We start from the raw sequence: 26767 nt of genomic DNA on the forward strand, positions 1-26767 counted from the left end.
GCAGAGGAATCTCAAATCATTTTAAGACAAATGACCACTTTATTCATGTTGCAACTCTCAAACAGTAAAGGTTACATAACACACAGGGACGCTGAGATAGTGTGTCTGTCATAGATATGACAACATTTAAATGGTTTTGTGACAGTAGGAGACAATATGGAAGATCAGCAGAAGGCCTATTCTTTGGAAATGTATAGGTGCTGTATGTATGGTTCTGTTCTCTCCATGCCTGCAGCGTCATATATACAATAACAACAATAACTTAATTTACAATATTTACAGGTAATACAGAATTAGTAAAGTGAAAATGCAAAATGAGAACATTCAGGTATGTTCTTAGCAAACATACAAAAAGAGCAATCCAATCCAAAGCAATGACAGATCTACTGTAGGAGTGCACATAGCAACAACTAAATCTTCCAAGATGGTTACATTTCATTTTAACTTCACCTGATACTTTGAACAGCAAACCCTAGAGCTGGTAGGGAGTCAGTATCTTGCTCAAGGACACTTCAGCTGTGTGGATAGGTGCTTGTCATAGGGCACTGCCTCTGAACTTTCTATAACAACTTGCTGTTCTCTAACACTGTACTGTTTAGTTATTTCAAATGCTGCACAAATGATCTTTATGATGCTTTTGGCTCCTACCCAAGATAACCAGTTAGGATGGCTGATAGCAATGATTGTAGGGAACAATAAAAAGTGACACATGCATCAGTTTTATAAAAGCTAAGAGGTCATCACTTTCTGCTACCTGTGTCCTCCTTGAGACGTTGCCACTGACTGAGCAGAACAGCATGTGTAGAGACAGAGTCTGTGGATGAGCTGATATTAGGAATGTACACTCAAACAAACGTTATATCTCCTCGGTAGAGTAATGTCAAAGAAAACCTCAGACAGTGTTCTCTGACAAAAGACAAAAGGCCACAAATCCAATACACATCATGTATATTTAGAGAAACCTACACTAAGAAAAACCTTTCCTCCATACTGGCTTCATGATCTGAGCGTAAACTATCTTCAGCCCTGACCACACAGCACTGCCATATTCTAAAATATGAACGTTTTCACAATCTCAATTAACTTAAAAAGACAAAGGAAAATGCAACTCAGGGAAAAGAAAGTAGTTCTGGGCCTACCGATGGGTTACACAATGGGACAACTTGATTTTCAGTGGATTTTGTTTCATATGTAAAAGTGGGATCCAACCCAGAGTCAACCACATCCATGCAGTCAGCTGGAGTCTAAATCAAATCATTCACATCTTGTTATAGAGCAATGTCACTGGTTCTGTACTGAACAAATCCCACTTTCCATTAATACCTCAAATAACACCACTTCACACATGCATGCATGCACATAAACTTCTCTTTGAAAGCAACCTAAGTAGAAGTTGACCTTTTCTGTTGGCCCACAGCTTAGGTGAGTTAAGGGGATCCCGTTGGGATGTATGGCTGAGGTCAATATCAACAATGCACAAATATTTCAGGTAAAATACACATTTTCAAATAGCACTCCAAATCAACACATCGGCACCCGCTGACTACTCTGAATTTTTTTTTGTCCAGTGTAAAGCAATTTTTCTTTTCCTTTTTTTCCTACAGAAATCTTTCTAAGGTTTCATAGCTTATACCATCTCTTTGTCAACATTCACACATCTAAGATACATTACCTTTTGACAGTAACTATAATAGTAAACTAAAACTGCACTAAAAGTATGGAAGTAGAAATCTCTAAACAAGTCTAGGTATCTACAAAAACTGGACATGTTTAGCATGTTCCACCCAAGATCCTTCTATACAGTACTTCAACAGTGCAAAAACTTTCAGACTTTTGCCCCATGATCTGTCTAAATGTTAGTTATCTAACATTTGGCTAATATTTATGGTGTCTCTCTCCTGTCAGCCCTACATTCAACTTTGATTATACTTGCTAAACTCCACCATTATTGACAGGTAAAACATAAAAAGACAGGATGTGGAATCTTGTGAAGAGATGACTAGTAACAGCAGCACCTAAGCTTCTGTATACCAGAAGAATATATCCCAGTTTTTTTCAGCATCTATAACGTGATTGTGATTAGGGATGCTAACAGACCAGTTCAGCCCCTCTTGAATTAAAAGCTAGATTTTGCATGTAGCAGTGGGGTAATGAGTGTCTTCTGGACCTATTGTCTATCTGTCGCTTTAATACCTGCCATTATTTAAAAAATAAAATCATTACTATATCATTAGCTTATATATTAACGTTAGGAATAAACACTGAACCAAACATAGCCAGCATAATGCCACCCCAGTCTGCGATTTTAGATAGCGTGTCGGTGTTCCTGACACGTGACGTGTTACACAACGTGGTCGGTGTCTGTCCCACCACCCGGCTCTCCCTTTCACACAGACATTGATCTGGCTCTGTGACTACCCCTACTGCTAGCTTAATGCCGGAACAACAACCCCCCCCCCCCCCCACCCTTCCCCCGTTCGTACCATTTATACAAAACAGCGAGGTGGAATAAAGGTTGGCTGTATAGAAGGGACTATTGTTTCATTGAGGGGACTTGGTCTTTGACATTGAGCAAGTATAGAATCAGTAAAGGGATTTATCTCAAAACCAACATAGTTACACACAATGAATCTAAGATCAAACATAACACAAAAACAAAATTACATTTTTTTTAAGGTCATTTTGGCAGCAGTTTTGTACTAGTGCTTGAATGTGCTTCCGGCCACCAACTGTATCAATACTATACTTCCCTTCAGCAAGCAACTAACAATTAGATGAAAACCAGAAAAATAAACCCAGCATAGCAAACAAAGGGTATAAGACAAACATACATTTGATGAGAATGATACTTGGCCATTCCCGGTCTTCATCAGCAAATGTTCTTCTGTAGGTGTACAGAAGATACTGTACTTTCCCTCCAGCTACTGATCTCGGTAAAAGATGACGTCATGTCTATAGATTTGCCTATTGCAAATTTGGAGCATGTATATTTGTCCATCTTACAATGCTATGCACTTATTTTTAGGTAAGTACTGTATGTGGGTATGTGACTACTTGGCAATAATTGCTCCTGCATGTGTTACACCTAGTGAGGGGGAACTCTCTGCTTAGCAAAAACTAACTTTTTCGGTGCCAGGAGCAAAGTCCTCTCACATAGACAAGAGTGCAGACATTCTTTTACGATGCAAGTTCTTCATGTCCAACATTGGTCCAAGTTTAGTGTTGTAGAAGTCACTGCCACTGTCCAAAACCCAGCATGAATGGCATATCATTCAAACAGCACAAACTGGAGGTTCAGTGAAAAGTGAAATCTTGTAATTTTCTAAAACTAAAGCATCTCTAACTGAAAACCATGTAATGTGGGTGGAAATTTGGTTCGTTGGTAATGCGCAGAGTGCAAATGACTGACATCATATCCACACTCCAAGAAGCAGTGTAGGACTCTCAAACACAGAGTCCTGACTGCAAAGCTGTGAGGCGCCGTTCAATGCACTCCTTACCTGCAGACGCAAAGAGAAAGGGAAACAAAACCAGAAAAAAAGTCAGTGACATGCAGGTTAGCTGTGATAAACTGGCAACCTGGCAGCCTGAAATTGAACATCACTGTATTGATGGAACATTTTGAAAGTTAAAATAGTAAATTGTTTTTAAAATATAATCATACAAAATGATTTTTAGCTGCAGGAATATTGCATGGTAGGTACTGGTGCTGAGTGGAGACATCCCCACTTTGTCTGAGATGAGTTGACAGACACACTTACATTTGCTAACACTGAGGATGTCATCCTGTTCAGTGAGCAGCAGAGACAAGCCCTCCATCAGCAGCAGAGCTTTATGGTAGCGCATGACAGATGCTTCCCCCTGGTGGAACATCTCGTCCAGCGCAGCAGCCTGAACCTGACATGACAGCGGGATGTTCGAGTTAATATCCGTTTTATTTTAGTCTTGATTAAAATATCAGTATAGTGCTCCTGGGATATGCAATGGGCCTCAACTCTGTGAGTAATACTGTAATTTAACAACTTTTATTTTCCTTGCTTTGTGTGTTACTATTTCCTGAGCGAATTAACAAATACAAACATATATATAACGTTACCTCTTAGCCATTTAAATAAGCAGGCTAATTAGCATCCAATTACTTTAGAGGCTTTATAATATTCCTATTATCATAGAGGAATAATTTGAGAGCAAATTCTTGGAGCCTTAGTTTAAAAAGAGAAATGAAAAGAGATAGGAGGGATATGTTCATTGTTCATGCACTTCAGTTGTAACAACTGCTGGGGCTAAATATTAACTGGATGTCCACAGAGACAGTATATGAATGATTCAAACTGTCTAATTTTTCCTCAGGCTTACCATCTGCACAGTGTGGCTGAACAGCAGCCGCTCTGCTGTGATGGAGGTGATTTGGTCCATTAGACGGTGCTTCCTGGAAAAAAAGCGCTCCAGACGAGTGCTGAGTGAGCGACAGGATGCCACACTGGATTTGTATAGCTCATTCAGCCTCTTCACCACTGTATATGGACAGAACATTTGAAAATTTCATTTAATATGCTGCGAAAACATGGGCTGTGCACTCTGTTTTAATTCAAATTTGTTTATAATTTTGTTTAATATAAATTTTAAACACTGTCACAACACCCACTTTCTCTTACTAGATGAAATGGGTCATACCTTGTTTGACTGTTGCGGAAGGGTAGAGTTTGCCCTGTTTAACTCGCTCCATGGCTGTGTGTAAGGCAGTGGACAAGAGTTCTGAAGTCTTAAGGTAGAGAACCAGTTGTTCTGCATGACTGAGATCACAAGTATACACACACACACACACGCACACACACGCATTACTCGATTACGAACTGAGAAATGTCACATGAAATACAAACAATACAATGCTGGAGTTCAATCATCAAAGACATATATATATATATATATATATATATATAGATATATTTGAAAAACAGTCCCAAACAAACATGAATGAAAACACAGGCTAGCGGCTCCTGGGTTTTAGAATGTAAGGTGCAGACACAATCTCTGACCAGCTGTCCTGAAGACCAGATTTGAGACCACTGATCTAATATTCAAAAGGAATCTCATCCTTATCTTTCTATTTTTACATTCTAACCCTACAATCCACTCCTCAGTACAGAAAAGCCTTAATTGATTGCATTTCGGTTGGTGTGTTTGTTTGTTCTAGTGCAAAACTGCATTCAAACACACCTTGAAGCAAAATAAACTTTGACATACTTCAATCAATACTCCTTAGTAGACTCTACAAATCTGCTTACTGCTTGCTGAAAATATCACCTGACAGGTCTTTTTGCTGATTTGCCCAAATACAAAACAGTTTTGTCCCCAAAGCTGTTTTACATGGTGCAAAGACTGGAGATCCAACTTGAAATGATTTTCTATCCAAAGTGGATAAACAGTATCATTGCCATCAACGAAGACTCACAGTCATACTTGATATGGCCTTACCTCCACTCTCGGCTCAGTGAGCTTATCTGATCTGCTACCAGGCTCTGCTGCTGAAGGAGAGAGGGATGAGAAATGTCGCCCTGATCCTCCACCACCGCAGCACCACGGGCTCCAGCCACCTCCATCAGACAACGGGCAAAATCCAATGTGAAACGCAGGCTTTGCACAGTGTCTGTATGCTCCTGCTGCACTCCGACAGAGGCGGGAAGAAAGACAGACCGAGAAAGAAGGAGAGGGAGAAGGTTTCATGGTGGAATTTGAATCAGAGGACACCACAATTTGATTTTGCATTCAGTCTACATTGGTGGGAAGAACAAAAGCTTTAACAGGAGCCAGGTCATTTGGTGCATTTCATTGTTCCGTATTTGGATTACACCTTAGGCTATTTTGCCACAATGACTTAGCTAAAGACACTTCAACTACACTATGTTCTCGTTTTCTATTTTCTCCAAGTTCACACTCACTAAAGGAATGCTAAATAATCTTCATTTCAAGGGGATGAACCTCTTACTGATGTACACATAGAATATACACAATCAAAGTGATGACTCCTTCGTCACTACTTTCCAGAGCTGTGCGGGAAACCAGCCTCTCACCTCCATCAGTGTCTCCTCGGGCAGCTCAGGAGCCTCGAAGGTTACAGCACCTCCCATGTTGGCTGTGATAGGATCGGCGAAACTGTAACGAGGACTAGAAGGAGCCTCAAAGCCATCCAGATAGGTGCCTGTCTGGGGGTACCGGCTGGTGAAGGAGCTTGCAGGGCTGACTGAAGTGAATGAGCCTGCGGGAGTTAGAAAAAGAGAAGGACAAAGTATGACACAGACAATATTTTTTCATCAAATGCCATGAATTTTCATTGATTTACAATAAACAACAAAATCAACATTAACAACTATTGATAAATAGACTCCTACAAACAGTGTGTGGACTACAACTATGCTGCTTGTTGTTTCTAGCATTCATGCTCCTAAGTAGAGATTCGTTCCAATTAATGATCAAGCGGCTACATGAATTTTTATTTTCCTAAATAATCTAAGAGAAAATTACCAATTGGAAAATTGTGTGTAGGAAAAGCAGTCATTTGGGTTATTGCTCACTAAATGCGATTCAATCTCTCCACAGTTTGGCTTAATTTAAATCTTGGCCAGTTGAAAATCTACCTTTTATGCTTTCCTCTATCACATTTAATTAAGTTTCCATGTCATGGAAAAAGGAAAATAGCAGCTTCCCAGTGCCTTATGTTGTACGCTGTGCAGAGCATAATACTAATGCTGCTGCTCAAAAGGAATCTGATTCCCACCTGCTTCAGAGGGGATTTGAATGTGCATGTGCTACCTGAGTATTTCCTCTGTCTGGAGGTATGAGGTGGGGTGCTGCCACTGGGAGGCGAGCCCACAGTGAAAACCACCTGTGCTGGGCTGCTGGATCCAGGTGCGAGGCCTACCCCACCACTGGGGGGCACTAAAGGACAGAGAAGAGCGGTGATTAAAAGGTGGTGGAGCGGCTGAAGCTAATGTGTTATTGACCATTATCTCATAGTTATAGATTTTCTGAAGATATGGTAGACATGCCTACCAGTTATTTCTATGGCTTTTTCAGAGGTCAGGTTCTCTGTGCTGCCTCGTTCACCCACAGGTCCACCTGGTCCAAACGCAGCCATCAGCAGCATGTCAGACAGAAGACCGGCACTCTGAGACCTGCAACAAAGAGACCGGGAAAAAAGAGGCAGAAAGACAGAGAAGGAAAGAGAAAGAAAGTGATAACAATTAGACAAACATAACTGTTGAGTCTATTTTTTACTACTTCCTCTTTCATTCATGTGTTTATTTCCTTTTTTTCTGCTAGATATATTTAAAACAGCCTTAGGTTCCATATCCCTGACTTGATTTTTTCTCTCCATACATGAAAAGAATGAATGAAAGGGGCAATAACAATGCTACAGATCTCCAGCTTCTATAAAGTCTTATGATTCATTTATGGTAAAAAGGCTTCACATTTAACAAAATGGAATATGATATGTGATAAATGTTCAAGGAATTAAAAAATAAAACACAAATTTAAACCCAGCAACGTATGGTTTAACAAAGAAGATGATACATTTCCAACTCAAAAACAGTTTGTTTACAACCGTTAATGTTTGTAATTGCATAAGCCCACCTGTGTACCCTGTATCCGTCGATAAACAATTACTACTGGTTATACAGTATAAACAGGGTAAGCATGAGAAATAGAAAAAAAACAGAAATAAAAAAAATCTAACCTTCCAAAGCTCTTGGTGTCATTCAGTCTGTGGATGCAGTGCGCAGGCTGGGCAACCTGTGTTGGTGCTTGTTGTCCTGGCTCTCGGGGCTCTGCTGTGGCAGTCCTGCTGCAAGGAGAGCCGATGACCAGACCCTGCTGCGTAAGGAAGGTCACAAGGTTCGGAGAGCTGGGAGGCTTAGGGAATTCAAACGGAGGGATGGTCTGAGGGGACAGGCGAGAGAGAGCAGAGAGGGGCCAGAGGTTAGTTTAAACTGACCGGTAGTCGTTTCGTGTGCTGTGAGTCTCAAGAGAATTAAACGCACACAGATTCTTCTCTCTCTCTCACACAGCTCACTAACCCTGGAAGGGGAGCCCAAGATGGTGGGAAGGGGGCTGCGCTGCATGAGCTCACTCAGTCTCGGGGAGGAATGTAAGGGGCGGACAGTCATCAGGCCTGACGAGGGGGCAACCACCGGGTCCGAGTGCTGCTTCCTGATCTTCTGCCTGCCTCCACCACTGACACCCTCCAACAGACAGGGGGCACTGTGGAGCCGTGTACCCAGTCCAGTCGTCTGTGGGTGTTGCTGAGAAGTCGGCCGGGGATCAGTGTGCTGAGGAGCTGCAGAGGAAAGTGGGACAGAAGGAGGTCAGAAGCTTTCTGCTTTTAGAAAGCAGGTGGAATTACAAAATTCAATGTCAGACAGGACAAAACAAAGACAAATCTACCAAGAGAAAGCAGAGATAGACAAGTCCTGCCTAATTCCCCCCACAGCTGTGCTAGCATGCATGTCCAGACAGCCAAGGAACTGTGGTGCCAGCATGAGGTACTGAGGAGATGAGAGCAGCTGGTGGTGAGAAGTAGAGAGCCTGTGTATTTGGATGGTTGGTTAATTTTCTCAACCAATAACTTTCAAAACTACTGACTAGTCCGGACGCCCAATTTAGAATAGAATTTTAAGTTTTTTTTCCTGATTTTGATGGGTTTTTTTTCCTTTTCCTTGTAAAATACTAAATAATTTCAACTTTTCGGGCCTCTAAAATCCTTCAAATGAAATATCTGACAGAAAAATCCCTCCCTGGCTGAAGAGCAGACAACTCATGTCAGACTCTTTTTCATTTTAAGGGGTCACAAGCCAAAAAAGTTGGAAACTGCTGATCCAATCAATTAGTTGACTACTTGTTTCAATTCTACACCTTTCCCACCGCTCCACTTCAATAAAGCCAACTAACCAGTTAGCTCCAAATTAGTGAATAGTCCCAATTTTAATTAAATATTTAGAAAACGTGTGGGCAAAGCTGTGATCTGCATCTTTGAAAGTGGTTTACAAAGTGAAGACAAGCCTCTGAGCTACCTTGAGGCGAGAGCTGGAAAGTTCTGCCACCTCCCAGGGAGAGCCTGCGGGTGGTGGTAACTGCTCCCTGCACGTAGGGTGGCGAAGGCCCGGTCCGAGCAAAGCCCAATGAGCTTCCACTGCTGCAACGACGCACCGGCGTCGACAGCCTAATAATGTTCATGAAACATTGCAGTCTGTTTAAAACATGTAAATGCTAACACTAATTTCATATTTTTGCAAGAGTGGGACTTGTGTAAGTGTATTTTTCCCTGTGGTGTGCGTGTGTGTTTGTGGATACAGACCGTGGTGAGCCATCCTGTTTGGTAGAGTGGAGGTTCTGCTCCATGCGCTGGTAGTTCTGGACCTGAGTGGGGACTGGGATAGGCAATGAGTGACCGTGGTTTCCATAGTTACCACCATAGTTACTTCCCAAGAACTCAGTGGGCCTGCCAACAACAGTGAGAAAAACAGAGTGTGCAGAGGGAAACAGTTTCTGCAAAAATTTCAGCTGTCAGTATATGTAATACATAATATGTTTATCCAGATGAAACACTGAGATCTAATCTTACTTGAACACTGGGGCTATTCTCAACATACACTTCCACTCAAAAAACTACAAAGAGTAACACAATTCACACAAACATAGCCCATTTATATAAGTCATTTTGGATCATTTATATTTCAATGTAATATTTTGCCTTTAGTTACACTGCTTTAGTCGACTTGACTTCATGAAATTAAAAAATTTACTAAATATCAGGGAATTTAATCTACTCCATTCTACGATTAACCATTTCCATATCTATTCTGACCTCTGAGCTACACAGCACCACATGAAAGACCACAACCTAACATTCAGGTTTGTGCTGTTACCTGACAGGACTTGGAGAACCACTGTAGGAAGGTGAGTGTGGTGGTGTTTTGGTTTGGCTACACAGACCAGCAGAAGCCAGAAGAGAGCTAATTAAAGTGGGAAAAAAGAAACAGGAAACACATCATCATGACTTTATTAAGGGGCCATTTTTTTTCCTAAGGAATACAGAATACGTTCTCACTTTTTATGTAAATTTAGTTACTGCAAGTGTTTTTATCCGCTGTATTCTGTAACACTGTATACAGAGTATCACTATACAGGTGATGGACAATCTTTGCTTCTTACCCACTGTTCATTAGGCTGTCCTGCAGCACTTTACTCTCACATGTCAGCTCAACTGCTGGAAAAGCAGAAAAATCAAAACAACAGCAAAATCAAAGAAGAGTGAAAAGGGAATTACCCAGGTATTGTACATTCTGTTATATTAATAAGAAACATTTAGAACAAAGTCTGAGATGAATAACAGAGAGTGGATGTCTAGATAGAACTCAAGAACTCAAGCTTATGAAATGTAAATGTCACATAAAAGCCAAAAGATGAAAGATAACTCCAAATACTTCAACAGTCATTCTACAGAGCTGGAGCCAAAGCTAGGACTATCCAAAGCTGTATTTTACATTTAGGTAGGGATCCTGTGGAAACAAAAAAAAAAAAAAAAAAAAAAGTTTTCTTACTGGTAAAGTGAGCAGGGACCATGACAAAGTCATCTGTGTCACAGGAGGAGTTCTTGCTGCTGCTGCCCCCTCCAGACGAGTCCTTGAGGAGAAAACCAGTGGCTTCTTGGGTTGGGGAGGCCAGAGCTTTGGCACGCAAATGCTGAACCTCACCGAGAGACTGCTGCAGGGACACAAAGACAGAAAGTAGCAGATAAACAAAGAAAGGAAGCACAAAAGAAAGAATAAAAGGGGAAACATTGAGGGAAGGCCAAACAGGTATTGACTTGGTTGGCTTCCTTGAGCTCACATAAAAACACAGCCTCATTGAACAGGTACAGACGAAGAAACAAAGAGAAACAGGGAAATAATACAGAAATAATAAACACAGACCGGTGGTGAGGCGAGATGAGAGGTGGAAGAGCTGCTACAAGAGCTGGCTGATGCAGAGCTTGGGAAGCAGGTCATGGTCACAGTAGGAGTTGCTGTAACAAAAAATGCACGCAAAATATTTTCTTTTTTTAGCAAATTCAAGGATACACACAATACATTTTGGTGAGAAAAACTAAATGTAAACATAGTAGGTCCAGGGCACCCACCATGCCATAAATCCATGTTTTTTTGCTAACAAAAACATACTAGCTTTTAATCAGCTTCATCACTATATGTCTTCCTCACAACTACATCCAGTCCTGAAATGGAATAAGTGTATCATTTGGATGAAAAATTCAATCTTGACATTAAATAAATCTTGCACTATTTTGAGGGTTGCATTGTGTTTTGGAAGAACTTTGAAGTTTTGTACTTACTGTTTATTTACTTAAGTATTACGTACTTATGGTGTCCACTCCAGATGAGTGTGCAAGACAATATAGATTCATGCATCAAGAAGTGCTCAAAAAGTGTACTATATAGAAAGTCCTGAACTCATGTAGTAGTGACAATTATCCAAACAAGTTCTGTTGGGAAGTGTATTACTTATCCTTACTTACTCTTTTTCATTGATGAGCTAGCCTCCAGGAAAGGATGACAAAAAAACTCATCTACCAACGACAAAAGAAGAAATGTAAACAGTGGTAGGTAGTGGAAAGGAGTGTCATTTCCCACATGCAGAATGTATGCAACAGCACAAGATACAAATACAGTGAACTTTTGTGCTGTTGCAGTACATAAACACACACATGCAAAGTCTTTTTCTTCATGGAGGTTATTTCATAATCTAACACTTCATTATTCAATGGAAATACCACATTCAAAGGAATATTTTTCACATCTGTTGCCATGGTAATGTAACTAGATAACTATGTACAAATACTATATCAGAGCATTTATGGCAGAATCCACTATAAAAGTTATCAGTGTAAACCTGTATCAACACCATATATTATATATTATATATATATGATTTTACTGTAACAACATCTTAATGTAATGTTCACTAACCAAAGTCCATGCGGTCCTTGTGGCTGCGCTGCAGCAGACCCAGCAGCAGGTGCCTCAAATGACTTGAAGTCTCTCTTGGGATGCTGCAAACAAATAATAACACAATCAATGTTTGCTGCTGTGCAGAAAAAAAACCATCTCGAGGGAATTTCTGAAGGTCACATAACACAATAGAGACCTGTTACTACAGATAAAGCTACACTTTTAGCTGCACTTAATTTACTCCTCGTTTTTACCAGAACCATTTCCGAGGTCATCTGTTTTTACCTACAGAAACTTAATTAATGACAGTCATAATGATTTTTAAATATACTATCTCTCTCCCCATTAGTGTGGCTGTCAACATTTCTGAAAACAAGACTCTCAGACAGGCTTTCATTTGGTAGCTGTGATTAATGGAAACGTAAAAACTTTTACAGACATTGCGCTGTAAAAGAGTGGCTTGTTCCTGGATTATTTGGGGCTTGTCATCTCTGATAATGTTGTTTTCTAACTGTTCGGCTGTTAAAACAGCCCAGCTGGCATGGCTATGGTTGGTAGCATCTCTCTAGAGGGGAGATTTACAAACTGCCCTATTGGTGACTGATCTAAATATCAGATTTTCATAGTCCTGTAGTGACACAAACACATTCTCACAGACAATTGTGTCTTTTTCTGAAGACGTTTGGCCAGATCTTCACTTTTCATTGATTATTCTACTCTGAAGATGTATCACAGCAAAGTTACTAATTTTCATTTCTTATAAGCAAAATCTATAAAACAACTATAGAGAGAAATTATGAACTTCGCTGTATTTCAGTCTCTTACCATAACATTTGTCACATTCGATCACATAAAAAATACATGCTGTCATCTCACTGTAACTCCTTACTTGGGGCTTAGATTCTTGTTTTTTTCATAGAAGAGCCGGAGGTCCTGGGGACTGCTAGCCTAAATATGACAAAAAGTAAGAGAGATAGCTGAAACCTTGTAATTGTCTGCAATGTAGGTGTGTGCATGTACACACATAGCAATAGCATCATTTCATACTATAGTTGCATATATTCTATGGTACAGTATGTTGCCATCACACAGATGCCAGTAAACATGTTTTAAAATGCCTGTCAGTGAAGCAAAGAATGAAGCTACTCAGGAAGTTTCAGAAATGCTGCTGGGTCGGTTTAGATAAGATGGCTCTGTAAGAAGTTATTTGTTCCCTTTTTCATCTTTTTCAGTCAGTCAGCTGGGACAAAAACTGCCTGGTTTTCAGGTTCCTGTTCATCTCTCACATGATCTGGACAGAGGAGACAGCCTGTTTGATTACTTTCAACCAACGGGCTGAGCTGCCGTTTCTCGACAAGGATGACAACATGTTAGAGGAACATTTAGGAAGGTCTTGTGTTAATGCACTTCATTTTGTTATTATTTTTAAATTATTGCACACATTACTTACATGTAGCTTATAACTGACTTCTTTAAAGCCAATGATAACAACTAATACCTATTAAGAACAAATGTTGATACTAATGTTGATCTTACTGTGAAGTTTATGATACTGGTGCATCCCTGCTTGACAGTGTCATATTTTGAAAAACCTGCATAATCTGCAATGACGTCTAGAGAAAAAAACCAGCATACAAATGATGAAAGCAATGTGTTTACCTGAAAAGGAGCCTTTCCAGTCAGGCACTGAAACACTATGGTTCCTATACTCCAAAGGTCAGCCTTGGCATCATAGTTTTGCGACATAATGACCTCAGGAGCCTGGCGAGGAAAAAAGACAGGGATCATTTTCAGAGTGATACTTCTTTGCAACTCCTCAATGAACTTAAATGTTCTCATATTACTGCTGTAGGAGCTGTATTGCTGTATTGTGCTGTATTGTTTCAGAGATTGGGTTCAACCACCATTCTAAAATGTAAAGAACTAGAGCTCTGCTGTTTCACATGAGGAATAATGACAGAAGCTGTTGAACCATCATCAAGCAGGGGTGGACTAATGCTGATGATCAAAAAAAAAAGTGTTTTCTAAACAACTCCTTCTCAGAAATTAAATAACACATTCATTTTTAAACTAGAAATTAAGAAACCTCCCCTGTCCATAATGGACCATGTTAAGCTTTGGTATGAGTGAGTACACAGAAGTCATTAAATCTGAATTTGCTTGGGTTTATCAACCAGCTGCAACACTTAGTATGCTGACAATTATTTTCCCTAACAATAACAGTATATAAAAGACCTACAAAATGTGCTTACCATGTACATAGGGGACCCACAGAGTGTTGCCGCCATCATGTTGTTCTGAAGGTACCTGGCAAAGCCAAAGTCCGCTGAAGAGAGAGAAAGTGAGGGGGGGTGGAAGGAAGTGGGGGATAAAGAACGATAAAAAGGTAAAAGAAAGTGAATGCAGCTTTACCTTCATACAGACAATGTGCAGATCCTGAGGACAATTCCAAACCGATTAAATTCGAGACAAATAGAAAATAACTTTCCAAAGAAAAACTGCAGATGGCTGCAAATAATAAAAGAAAAAAAATCAATAGTGCTCCAAAAAAAGTAATTCCTTTCTGCTAAAGGTTCCAAGCTAAATGGAAACCAATGAAAACCATTCACAATAATACTCTAGCAGTAATGGCTGAGATGGAGATCTTTACTGTGATTACTGGTATAATGATAATGCAGCATTATCACACTTGAGCTCACCCACTTGGGTGTTATGACTTAGTAACATACTAGCCAGCCCACAAGTACTTCTGGACAACTTTTCTCAGCAGTAGAACCTCATCAGTTATAAGAAAAAAAGTAATCAAAACAATGGATTTGTAGCTCAGTTTTTTTTTAAATGGGAATTATAAGCACAATCAGAAAATGTATTGCTCAGACAAAATATTTGGCTGAATAAAACCAATTATATTACTCATTATATTAAATTCAAAGGCAAACTCTAAAGGTTACCTAATGTCCTTAAGCACCAGTACACTGCCTATTAAACAAGTCAACAAATCATTTTCAGTAATTCCTGCATCACCATTGATGTGCATTAGTTTGTGTGTCTGTACCTGCATCTATGTAGATACAATGTGTGTATGTGTGTGTGAACAGTGTGTGTGTGTGACTGAGCTGGTTTTCCCAGAGTCAGGAGGATTACAAAATTCTGCTGTGACTGGGACTGACACAAGCCGCAGACTTCACTCCCACTGGGTAACCGATTCTCTCCAGAGGAAAAAGAATTAATAGGCTTAAGGATTAGCCGAGTTTCCAAACAGCTGAACAACACACACTCGCTCCCTGTGCTTGGTCATGACACTTTTCATTATGGTGATTCATTGTTGTTACACCGACACCATATTTTTTGGGTCAAATCAGTCCAACTCAAAATTGATGAGACACATACATCCTGTATCTGTGAATGTTTTCCCTTTCTTGGTATTTTTCTCAATGTTGTGCTTTATCAGGGGAAGACTACAAACACTGCTGAGGAAAATTGGAAAAATTCTTTATATAATCTAATTAATTTCCTCTAACAAGTTGAGTCTTACAATCTTAGTGGAATCAGTTACATTGGGGAAATCATTATTAGGTCCTGTTGCAATAAAACGTCTGTAAAGAGCTATATTATGCTGTAGGGATTTCTATATGGAGCTTCATGAGATTCAATTAGTTTTTGCTCTTGTAATGCTTTCCTATTAAATCCTAATATACACCCACAAGCTGTGGTCTCATATCTGAAATGTTAAAATCTTTTTGCTCTTTTTATTTCTGAATATATACATTTCACCCATATTAATCAGCTGACACTACAGGTTTAGAGCGAGCAGGGCTAGGTTTTAAAATCTGTTTAATGTTAAAAAACCTCTAGGAGTTAAAATAACTGCATTTGTTTACCTGTTTATTTATGGTATATGTCTCTTGTTGGCTAACTCAAAAAGATCATTGAATATTTATTTTCATCGAAGTAGTTTTGCTTTTACTGATGTTGTTCAACCATATGCATTACCTCCTACAAAGTCATTACAGAATACAATTGTTGCCAATCCTTTTCACGCAGTAGCACTTTGTGACAACCCCATTTTGTTAAAAGATAACATCAGAAAACTGGTATTACACATGCGATGCACATCTACATATACCAGGTTTACAAACGTTCACATGCTGTCACACACGTGTACAGGCTTGCACCTTCTCACACCATCAAACCTACCTATCTTGATGCAGGTGTTGTTGGAGTGCGACTTGCGTCCTGGTGGGTAGGACAGCAGAATGTTCTGGGGTTTGAGGTCCCTGTGGATTATGCCTTTGGTCTGTAGGACCCTCATGGCCCCTGCAATCTGCTGCAGGAAAACCCGAATAGTATCCTCACTCAGTGTGCCTTTGGCTGCAGAAAAACAAGAGGTAAAGAAATTTACGCAAATAACACAAATAAAAACAACTTTGGTATACTAGGTATACAGTGAGGTTCTCATACACTACAATGCATGTGAAATTAGGTAGGACACAAGTTGGAGGAACAGCAGACATGGACTGAATGACCCTTTTTCTTAGATTCTCAAATCCATGCAAATCACACTAGTTTTCCTAACAAATCTTGAAGCCTGCTCATGTTTCACAAAGCGGACCACCTCATTTTACCTCTAAAATATCTGTGTCCTCTGACATCACGCCACTGTCACCTCCTGCTTCTTGTCTCTTTTTCCCTCCAATCGTCTGCCTCATCTCACAGTGGTGCAGTATGGTTCTATGTGAGAGCCCCTCCCTTGTCTTGAATTTCTCTCTGACACCACCTCCCTTCCAACAGATTTTTAAAGCCATGTCCAGGGTTGACGTAAGCCAGGAAAAACTCAAGTTCATTGACGACAGTAGTAGTGAATCCAAAACCACTTGTGAAACTTTTTTTTTTTTTTAAACTAGGACAGCAATGACTATTATTGGAACAGGACTTCTATTTAGAGTCTGGGTACCTGGCAGACAAATTTAGCCATAATTTGTCAGCGAACGGCTAGTGACTAATGTCTCATTTCCCACCCTGTCCACACAGACACACAAAGGCCCACGTCAGACTAGTGGAGTGTACTGGCTATTCAGAGCCCTGTAATTTAGGAGATAGTGGCAAACCTGGGCAAAGTTGTGGATTATATGATTTTCCCAGTTTGTTAACTTAGTGTTGACTCAAAAGCAAATTTGAAGGAGGTGGTGTCCACTGTGTTCTCTGTGGTTTTATTACACTGGGTTCCAAAGTCTATTTTAAGCCTCAGGTACTCCAAAGTTCCTGAAGCTGTTACTGAAACACCAAATCTGTTTCTGTCTTCAGGGCACAGAAAGCCTAAAAAAAATCAGAGCTGTGACCTCAATGGCTGCCTTGGGACGTACACTTTACTGTGTATACTCTTTAAATCTTCGTGGCCGTGGAAGAGAACTGAAAAACGATTCTTCCTTTTCTACTACTTGATGTTTTAACTAGCTGTTCCCTACCAAAGATCATTATTCTAGGACTCAATAAGATTTGATAACATTTTTGCGCGTTGCTTTTGTGACTTAGATGTCGTTACTAGTTGTTTTTAGCATTTTAAGTATCTAATTAGAGGTATTATATTGCTGGACATCGGGAATTCATTGTAAATTGCTCTCAAACTTGCCTTTTAAAGTACAAGAACCTCAGCGTAGAGATGTTAGATACTATGTTGCATTTCTGACTTTGAAAGCCAATAGCAAAGTGCACATAGTGAGAACTGTCACCTTATTGAGACTGACTCTTCTCTGGTCTAAAAATCATAATAAACAGTACTGCCATGCCAAATTTGGATCTTGTAGCCTAAATGGTTCCCTTCCTAAACAAACACTCATACTTGAAAGAACAGTATTTCAAAAGTCTCACGTTCACCTGGTTTGCATGAAAACATGTAATTAATCTTGGTTTTTAGACAACAGAGAGAGGAATTCATGCATTATTTTTATAGAGAATGGACTCTCACACCCTTGTCATCAAGCAATAAAGATTACATTTCTCCATCAATTCCACTGACTTTTCTACTGAGAAGCCCCTGGAGCTTTTAGTAGATGAATTGTTGCACTTACAGTGTAAGTAGTCAGCAAGGTCACCCCCATTGCAGTACTGAGATTAGAAAAGAGAAAAGAGAGAGCAAAAGAAACAGAGAAATAGGGAGATGAAAAGGAATAACATTAGGAGACACAGGTAACAACAAGAGCTGATGTGTAACCATGGTGAATAAGTGTTTGACATCACCCAGTCTCTGAAGGGACCAGAAAGCAAGAGAGATCAGAGGAGTGATTTACTGAAGAGAGTGATGTGTTTACAGATTTATAACCTCGCTCACATTCCCAGCATTAATATGAATGAACGCAGGGGCAACGAAGGGGACAGGGTGTCTACTGACAGATGTGGCTCTGAAATGCTGCCTCACAAGTCATTTCGTTTTCACAGACACAGAGATAACCACGAAACAATGAAGATAATAATAAATGGGATGAGTTAGAGAAATGCATCTGCTGTTTCTTTCAAGCTTTATTTACATCTGCGTTAAGTTAAGAGTTAAGAGTTAAGAGTAATTTGAAACTCCCTTTTGAACAATACTAAACAACTTGAACACATTTTCATCATTACTGTGGGAATTGTATAAACCGTGAATGTTACATGCATTTACAGAGGCAAATATCCTTCAAACTGATATATACCAATTAAATGTCACAGTTTCACTGACATCGTGTGATGTTTAAGTACTGTTTATTTTACTTTTATTACTTTATGTGGACCCTAAGAAGACTACCACCCACTAGAAGCTAAAGAGGATGCAAATAAAAAATGGATGATTTCTCTGCTTACAGAGACAGTCCAACGGGTTTCACATTTTCCTGCAGTTGTTGGTATTCATTGTCAACATGAACACTGCATTTTGAGATCTGATGCCTCTGGCCATTGCTATATGTTGCCTAGCTAGAAACCTCCATGTCTGCTTGCTAACAACAATATCAATTTTTGCAGGCTAACTTTTATGTTAGTGTCTGAGCAAGCTATTCTGCCTAGTTGGCAAATATGTTAACACAATATTGCAGGTATCTTTACCGCACACATTAACAAACTAACCAGGATGGGAATATCCTTTAAAAAATTTCATGGTGCATGATTTGAAAATACTGAAAGAGAAAATTGTGTTGTCAGATCAAGAAGAGCTGGCATGACAAACAATTCCCATCATGCCTTTCAGGAATGACCAATATGTAAGCATGATTTTAGGCACTTAAACTGGCTAGAGTAAAACTTTGTTGAGAAAAGAAACAAACCATACTGTCACTCATCTTAAATGTTACTTTTAAATCTAAGTTCTGTGTTGTTTACACACCAAAAAGTGTTTTAGTCCAAAGGCCAAAGTAGTTATCAGATTCCCAATATTATTTTCTCTCTGAAAACAGTATCAAGCCACAGCAAAAGCAAAAAACTAGCAGCATTTGGATTCTGCTTGATCGCCATATACCCCCCCTTGATGCCTGAGGACACAGCTAATTATAGCCCGGGCCCTGTCAGAGCTGCCTGCAAAAGCTGAGACAATACAGCGCTGAGCAAACAAAGCCGAAACATCACAGCAAGCTTACCTCCATTACCAGGTACACTGAGCTGGCAGTTTCCTAAAGAGAGAGGAGATAAGAGAGGACATAAACAAACACGTCAGTGACAGACAAAAGGAAAGAACAGGTGGCACCTGTGCTCATCGATCATGTCCAAGCAAGCTAAGCTGGTGATTCGTAACAGAGAAAGCTATCAAAGCTTTGGTCAGTAATAGTCTGATTCAAAATATTAATTCTGTAAAACAAAATCTATCGAAGACTCCTGAACCACTGGGGGTTTTAAAAAAAAAGAAATGTGGCCTATCCTTTGTTGTGGAGCTTGCTTAAGTTTGCATTCATACTTGCATAAGAGAAAATTAAAAAGTAAATGCATACGTGCCATTAGTGGAAAATGTGACAACAATCCACAGTTCTACATTAATACTGTGCCAAAATCAATTAGGGAATTAGAGCAGTTGGCTGAGTTGTCAAAAGCATTATCAAAACAATGGGTAAATCAGTGAGAGAGCAAGTGAGAGACAGTGAGAAGTACTCAACTGTCTAAAATGTTAACTCATAAGCTCCCACAACAACGCCAACAAACAATAAAAGTCTATTAATTTACAGTACTACACAATTTGGATAATTTTTATATTGCACGTTTGGGGATCAGCAGCTCATTTAACATCTGTTATTTACTTTCTTTTACTGTCTTCTCTCTCAGACAAGAGAGAGAGGATGTGTGTCTGAGGCACAAGTTGTGGAGAAAAAAACAAAGTGCAGCCCTCTTATCACATGGCAACAGGTGGCCGTGATCTCTCACTCTGACCTCATCTCAGTATCTTGTTGAATCCACCAGTCAAAGACCAGACGGTTTCTGTAGGTCAGCTGAGTCAGGCCATCCTAATTTTGTTGTCTCTTGTTTTATTGAACATGGACAGCAACCAACCAGCCAGCCAGACAGTTAGTTTCATTCAAATTCAGTTCAAATGACCCCATGCAGAACAGTTAGAGAGTGAACACCTGTTCATTTTTGTGGTGGCAACTATTTCCTGGTTCAAAAGGTGGAGTGTCCTCATTGAGGACTGCACCCTGTGTTTCTAATTATGTTACGTTACCACTTCTGCTCAGTCGATCTACCTGCTATTTGCTCTCACTCAATACCCGTTCGGAAGCAGGAACTTGTTGTGTTGCTAAAATCTACTGCTGCTGCGACTGTCACATTAGTGTCTGCCTGTAACTCTAAAACAACGTAGAACAATACAATTAGTCAACTCTCAAAGTAATTTGAAGTACCTTTATATAAGACAATTAGATAAAATGTGAAAAGCAAATTAAAAGCTTTTCCCTGGTGTTCAGTGTTTGGTTTGGTTTCAGTTTCCTCCTGATTAATTAGATAGCTGGATGGTAGGATACCCTGCTCAGAACATCTGCCGTCTCTACCATTGTGTGACAATAAACCTGTAATCTTAGAGCCCTGCTCAGACTATCCTCGATGCCCAAAAAGAGGTGCCACTGTGAGCAGGTATAGAGATAAGGGAGTGGAGTATTTTGAGGTTCTGCATGGGCAAAGACATGATAACTGGTTGCAAATACTTTTCTTAAAGATATTGTTGAAGAGCTCTTGGGCAAAGCAGTTACATTTCTATCTGCCACCAATACAACAAAAACTGCTGTGTTTGAGCAGCTGAATGTACGTGTCATTGGTCATGACTTTCCTGCTTCTTTGTTTCTTTGCATGACTAAGCTTTCTGACACTAGAGATAAGGGCAGATGATGAAAGGTCAACCTCGAATCAATAAAACAAACCTCTAGGTCTGGTAATGAAATTTATAATACGTGCTCTCAACCAAATTTTATATGCAGTTTTCAAATATGAGACTTCATATGGGATAAAAAAAAAGTTCAATCCAGCAATGCATCAAAACTAAGACCATAGTGAGACCAGAAATATTTTAGTTAAAGCATGATAAGAAACAGTAATGCTGTGGGACTGTGTGTGTCTGCATTCCTGTAACACTTTTTGCAACATATTATAAAAATGTTCTAAAGCTTAATCAAAGACATTTGTTCCTAACAAGTTTCTCCAACAGCAGAACATCCCCCATCTAGTACTGAACTACTGTCATGCTGTGGTTTTGTCAGATATGACAGTTGGCATAATCTGGGCATTAGATGTTTTTGACCAAATGGCAATGTGTGAGTCACGGACCATAAAGACAAGAGAAGCATGTGGTGAGTTAAGATATGTATTTGTGTGGAGGTTGTGCTGTCTAAACTATCTGGTAGCAGCTGCCACACTGAGCTTCAAACTGGGTACTAGGCTACAGGCAAGAACATCGCTGAGACTGTGGATTCTTATTCTGTTATGGATTCTTCTGTGTTTGTATTTTTGCCCTGTTTTTATTGCTTATGTTGTAAGGCACTGTGTTTGGAAAAGTGCTATATAAATATTTAATTAACATATTATTATTACTCACCACCTTGCAATGCACCACCTTTATAGTGTGGCATTTAGCTAAGAGGTTAATACTAGTATTTTAATTCTCAACATTTAACCATGCATAGGCTGTACAAGAGCCCAGCACCTAGTCTGCACCCTAGGCACCTGACCTGCGTCAAGAAAAGGGGGGTGAACACTTGAGCAGAAATACTTGAGGCCAGTAAAGCACGAAGACACTACACTTCCCAGAAAGCCCTAATCAAGGACAGCGGTAAGAACAGGCCATGTGACTGTAGGATGTAAACATTGGAAATGATGACTGAGTGCAACAGGACACAAAGGCAGACGTGTTTACTGAAACTTTACAAGGATTTGCTGTACATGGAAGAGCAGAGAAAAATTTGCTTGAACAGGATGAGCGGAAACAGTTTTTTAGAACAAACAAACATAGAAAAGCCTCATTTAACAAGTAGGGACAACAAAACTGTTCAAGCTGCATGAGGCAGAAGTGGGTCATGTGGAACAGGCAAATCCAGCAACCCATCTGCTCCACTTTGTGAGTACAGACTGATGGGGAAACTAGGACAATAAAAGGTGTAATAATTATGTATGTTAACAGAAGCCTTGACACTCTACAATCAGCGTGTTCCTGATATTACCTAGAGGCTATATGTGAGTGGAGTACTACATACCTGAAAGTCCAGTAACGCAACAATGTTTTCATGTTTCAGTTCCTGCAAAAATGACAAACAAAATTATTGTTTGCTTTGTATATCCTTCATTTCTTACATGTTTGACTTTAAAGAGATGTCCAGCTTGACTTGTGCAGTCATTTAGGCCCCCCTGTAGCCCCTGGGAAACTTAAGAACATTTAATTTTACAATGACATCTCCATGTTCAAGGAGATAATCATGTTGAGATAATCCCTGCTCGTATTTCACTTTAACATCTGGCACCTCTCCAGCGCTAGATACTGAAAAATTCAATACAACAAAATATGGTAATACAACACCAGCCAACTGATCTAATTAACACTTTGAAATATCAAGGTGACACATCTGAGAAAAATCAGTCGTTCTGAAGTTTACCACTGGTGCCGTGGACACAAAGTATTGTTTTTTTTGCCCTGGATACCATTCTCAGTTGTGTGTTATGTTTTCCTTCTAACAATGTTTTAAATATATATAATAACCTAATAACTGGAAACCAGGGAACTATTGGAAAAGAGTAACTTCTGAGAGGTTCTAACTTACCTTGAGTATTTTGATCTCTTTCCCCAACAGTGTCTGGGATTTGGCCAGGTTCTTCTTGTTTATGCATTTTACTGCCACCTCCCAGTCATGTTTCTAGATGGACACATTACATCCAAAATCATTTTTGCTGGATGATGCTAAATGATCATCTTCTGTCCTTGTACTAGCAGAAATGCCCGTATGTGTCAGCATGTACAGCATTTCTTTCAACATGTCTCTGCATAGTTTATTTGTCAAAATTATGGATTCTACCACATGTATTATACTATATATATATAAAGTGTCAGACGAAAGCACGTTTGTTGACTAATGTTGACTGTTCATCTTATGCTTCTCTCCTTCATGCGGTTTCCGAATGGAATTTGGTGCTGATTACCCATCACCTGCTGAGACTGTAATCAGCCAGAGGAGTAGTTACTGTAAGGCTTACTTGAACTATACATTTCCTGTAACCCAATGCAATGTCTTTGTCAGTGCATTTTGTCACCTTAAGGCATAGTTGAATGCATTGTATTATGTAAGTATTGCAATATGTGTTGGGAGATGCCTTTATCCTCTATCTTGGATAAAATATATCTGGATGCCAATTTACTAATGGAGCGACAAAGATGCTACAGGCCTACATTTCCCCTTGGTCTCTTATTTGCCTCGGGAGATGTGATACATGATATTACCAGTGTGTAATCAAATTACTATGATGCAGTTAAAATTTATACAGCTTCATTTCAAGTATGGGGCATGTTTCAACATGTTATTTAATGGCCTCAGTATAGAGCTTGCCAATGGTAACAATACCTCTCTGCTGGACTAGGTTTCAAATTGCCACGGTTATGGACGTGCGATATCGGTTTATATCAGCCCGCTGAACAGTGGAGACCCTGACAAAGCAACGATCGGCCATTAAGAAAAGATATCGCAAGTATTTAAAAAGTATTTCAGCATTTTATCCTTTAACTGCCTGTTGTTTTAAGGAACAGCCTGCATGTTCCACCAGGCCTCTTAAGGTCGTACAACGAAAACAAATACACCAGATGACTAATAAAAGGCGATTCACACCTAATAATACATCCAAACTATTCAAGCGACCTTTCATTTCGTCTGTGTTTGCAGTAGCATATATTGTACATTAGAGGTAACATCAATAGTGGATAGGGATTGTACTGACCTCTCGATGCCTGCCTTTGAAGACGACAGCAAATGCGCCATGTCCTATCAAGTCCTTCCGACTGAACTCAAATTTCCCCACCGTCTCCATATTTGTCTGATTTTATAGTACTAAGACCAGGACAAGTGACCAGGAGGCCTCAGGTGACCCTTCGTGGTAGCAAGTGCTCCTTTCTTCTCTGTGAAGTAGGGGCAGCAGCAGCAGCAGCAGGGATGTCCACCCCCTCTTTCACTTGCCATGGGCTGCCTTCCTGACAACAAACAGTCCTCTCCTCTCATGTTCGCAAGCAAAAGTTTTGGAGCTTGACTCCTAACAAAGCTGTACGGTCGTTTCCATCTCTGAAAGCGCGGCCTACGAGAAGTTAGCTAACTTAACAAACGGGGATCGGACGAGCCTTGTTGTCGCGCTGTCTTTTTACGTGCCACCTTAAAAGCCGCTAGCTGCGTTTTGTTTATATACAAGAGGTCCTCGCTTCTGTCGTCTGGAGCGTCCGCACCGGCGAAACAACCGCTGGTCGTGAGCTCAAAATAAGTTTTTACAAAAGTCTCATAAGCAGCAAAGACTGCGAATATTCCCCGTGATGGCTCGCGGTCAGCGGCTGACTCGCCAAAAAGTCACAGCACCGATGGTCCCAGCAAGGCAGACGGGGAGTCTAGCCTCTGCAACACGGCGCATGCGCGGGGCAATTACAGCCGTAGATTTGACGTCAGCGGTGTCCTCAGCGGTCCCCCGTCATAAAAATGGACGTGTCCGACGTCTGTCTTGGCCGAATTAAACTAGTTTAAACGTGAAAATGAGAAAAGACAAAACAACCATTTTATTTTAACCATAAAAACCATTTTATTTTTACGTTAAAATCAATAACGTGGAACAATACAACAAGCAAATAGACGTGCGCCTGAATGTGTGCAGAGGAGTGTAGGCTAAAAAAAAAAAAAAGAAAGGTGGAGAAATACGAGACAAACGTGTGGACAACCTCACAGTCAGACCCGAAATAAATATAACGACAATACCACAGAATCTGACAGAAGGGGTAAAATCAATACACAAAACAGTATGTCTGGCAGTATGATTCACCATGTCTCGGCTACTGCTTTCTAGGAATCCTTGTAACGAAGTAATGAGGAAACAAAAAGAAAAAGATCCCGTTTCAAGTACGTGCAATGTAATCAAATTAACTATTTATTTAAGAATGACAGGGACTTATGCCACATTCCCTCGATTACAAGTTCTAATTGGTGATTTCAAATTATTTTTTCTAGGTGGAGAGGTGGACTATCATAATCATCATTAGCATGATCACTGTCATCATCATAGGCTGTGGTGGGAAAGTTTCCAATATCAGATGAAAATCTGCTTTGTCTGTTGCGTGTCAATTTGGATCAGTATTGATAACATCACAGTTTTTTGTTACAGTGTTTCTCCCTGAGTAGAATACATAAGAGGAGAGGGGAAGGGGGAAAGAATAAAAATTGCAGTGCGTCTTGAAACTCAGAGCTGAGGCGAAAGAGAGATTCTTGTGTCCAAAGGAAAACCAAAGAAAAAAAAGAAATGGGAATAAGAGGAGTAGAGCGTCTGCAAAACTGGGGCAAATGAGGGGAGGAGGGAAGAAATGAGGAGAGGGAAGACTTTTGAAAGTTTAAATGGGGAAAAATGACAAACCAGAGTATGAGACAGGAGCCAAGAGAGGTGGGGATGATGGGATTAGATGGAAGACAAAACTGGAGAATGTGGGAAAAGATGATAGCAGAGACATATGGAGCAGTTGCAAATGCAAGAGCATCAGAGAAATGGACAAAAAAAAAACTATAGGGGGAAGATGACCGCAAGATCTAGAGGGCTTTCATGACAACATAGTGGCCGACACTTACTTTAGCTACATTATGCATTAAATGTATTCAGATTGTTCCAGTAACCTTACTTTGTGTCTGTGAAGGCAAAGAAATGACCATTGAATCAATGTTTAATTCTTCTGAGCAGGCAACCTTCCTTTTCTTTTTTTTTTTCTTTTTTTGAATATGAGTTGATGCATTTCTGACAACCACAGCATCCTTGTCATATAAGATTAACTATTGTCCTTGAGACCAAAGTCTTTCCACAGTCAGGTGTAGATGATAAATGCCATAGCTAAAAGACTGCAATGTGAATGCATAACACAACATTTTCAGTTGTTCACTGCATGTATGGCAGACGGAACGAAGCTTTTACTAACACATCCTTCCACTAAAATTGTGTAATATTTCCAATGTGGATCTTGACTGTGGGCTGGACAGATTTCTCCAAGCATAAAATAAAATGAGGCAGTTAATCTGTGTAGGAGTTAATGGATTAATGTTTAGCACACTTCCTGT

The 26767-nt window shown here is 39.9% G+C and overlaps 1 protein-coding gene across 5 annotated transcripts; it reads right to left on the reverse strand.

Annotated features, from left to right (window-relative positions):
- Positions 1–16: 16 nt before the first annotated feature.
- ulk1b (unc-51 like autophagy activating kinase 1) lies at positions 17–25084 on the reverse strand. 5 transcript variants are annotated; one of them, XM_040157108.1, is made up of 27 exons: positions 24417–25084; positions 23252–23344; positions 22691–22732; positions 19604–19636; positions 18071–18107; positions 16200–16373; positions 14255–14328; positions 13662–13763; positions 12892–12950; positions 12021–12103; positions 11570–11620; positions 10971–11062; positions 10599–10758; positions 10210–10264; positions 9924–10010; positions 9353–9496; positions 9069–9217; positions 8076–8335; positions 7736–7938; positions 7051–7172; positions 6811–6936; positions 6072–6256; positions 5476–5660; positions 4675–4793; positions 4357–4514; positions 3762–3897; positions 17–3500 (listed from the first exon to the last, which is right to left on the reverse strand). In XM_040157108.1, the coding sequence occupies exons 1-27, from the start codon at positions 24504–24506 to the stop codon at positions 3445–3447; spliced, it is 3075 nt and encodes a 1024-aa protein (XP_040013042.1). In that variant the 5' UTR covers positions 24507–25084; the 3' UTR covers positions 17–3444. The 5 variants fall into 5 exon arrangements, with proteins under 5 accessions (XP_040013042.1, XP_040013043.1, XP_040013041.1 ...); XM_040157109.1 differs by having other exon boundaries at positions 10210–10261; positions 10599–10761; XM_040157107.1 differs by having other exon boundaries at positions 10599–10761.
- Between the last annotated feature and the right edge of the window lie 1683 nt (positions 25085–26767).

This window comes from Xiphias gladius, chromosome 20, assembly GCF_016859285.1.
Source record: "Xiphias gladius isolate SHS-SW01 ecotype Sanya breed wild chromosome 20, ASM1685928v1, whole genome shotgun sequence".
NCBI classification, from domain to species: domain Eukaryota; kingdom Metazoa; phylum Chordata; class Actinopteri; order Istiophoriformes; family Xiphiidae; genus Xiphias; species Xiphias gladius.

Coding starts and splice junctions, on each gene's coding strand:
- ulk1b (XM_040157107.1), bottom strand. CDS start 24,506: ATGGAGACGGTGGGGAAATTTGAGTTCAGTCGGAAGGACTTGATAGGA. Junction 13,764..14,254: donor GTGGGTCCCCTATGTACATG/GTAAGCACATTT, acceptor TTTCCTCGCCAG/GCTCCTGAGGTCATTATGTC. Junction 5,661..6,071: donor CCGAGGAGACACTGATGGAG/GTGAGAGGCTGG, acceptor GTCGGAGTGCAG/CAGGAGCATACAGACACTGT.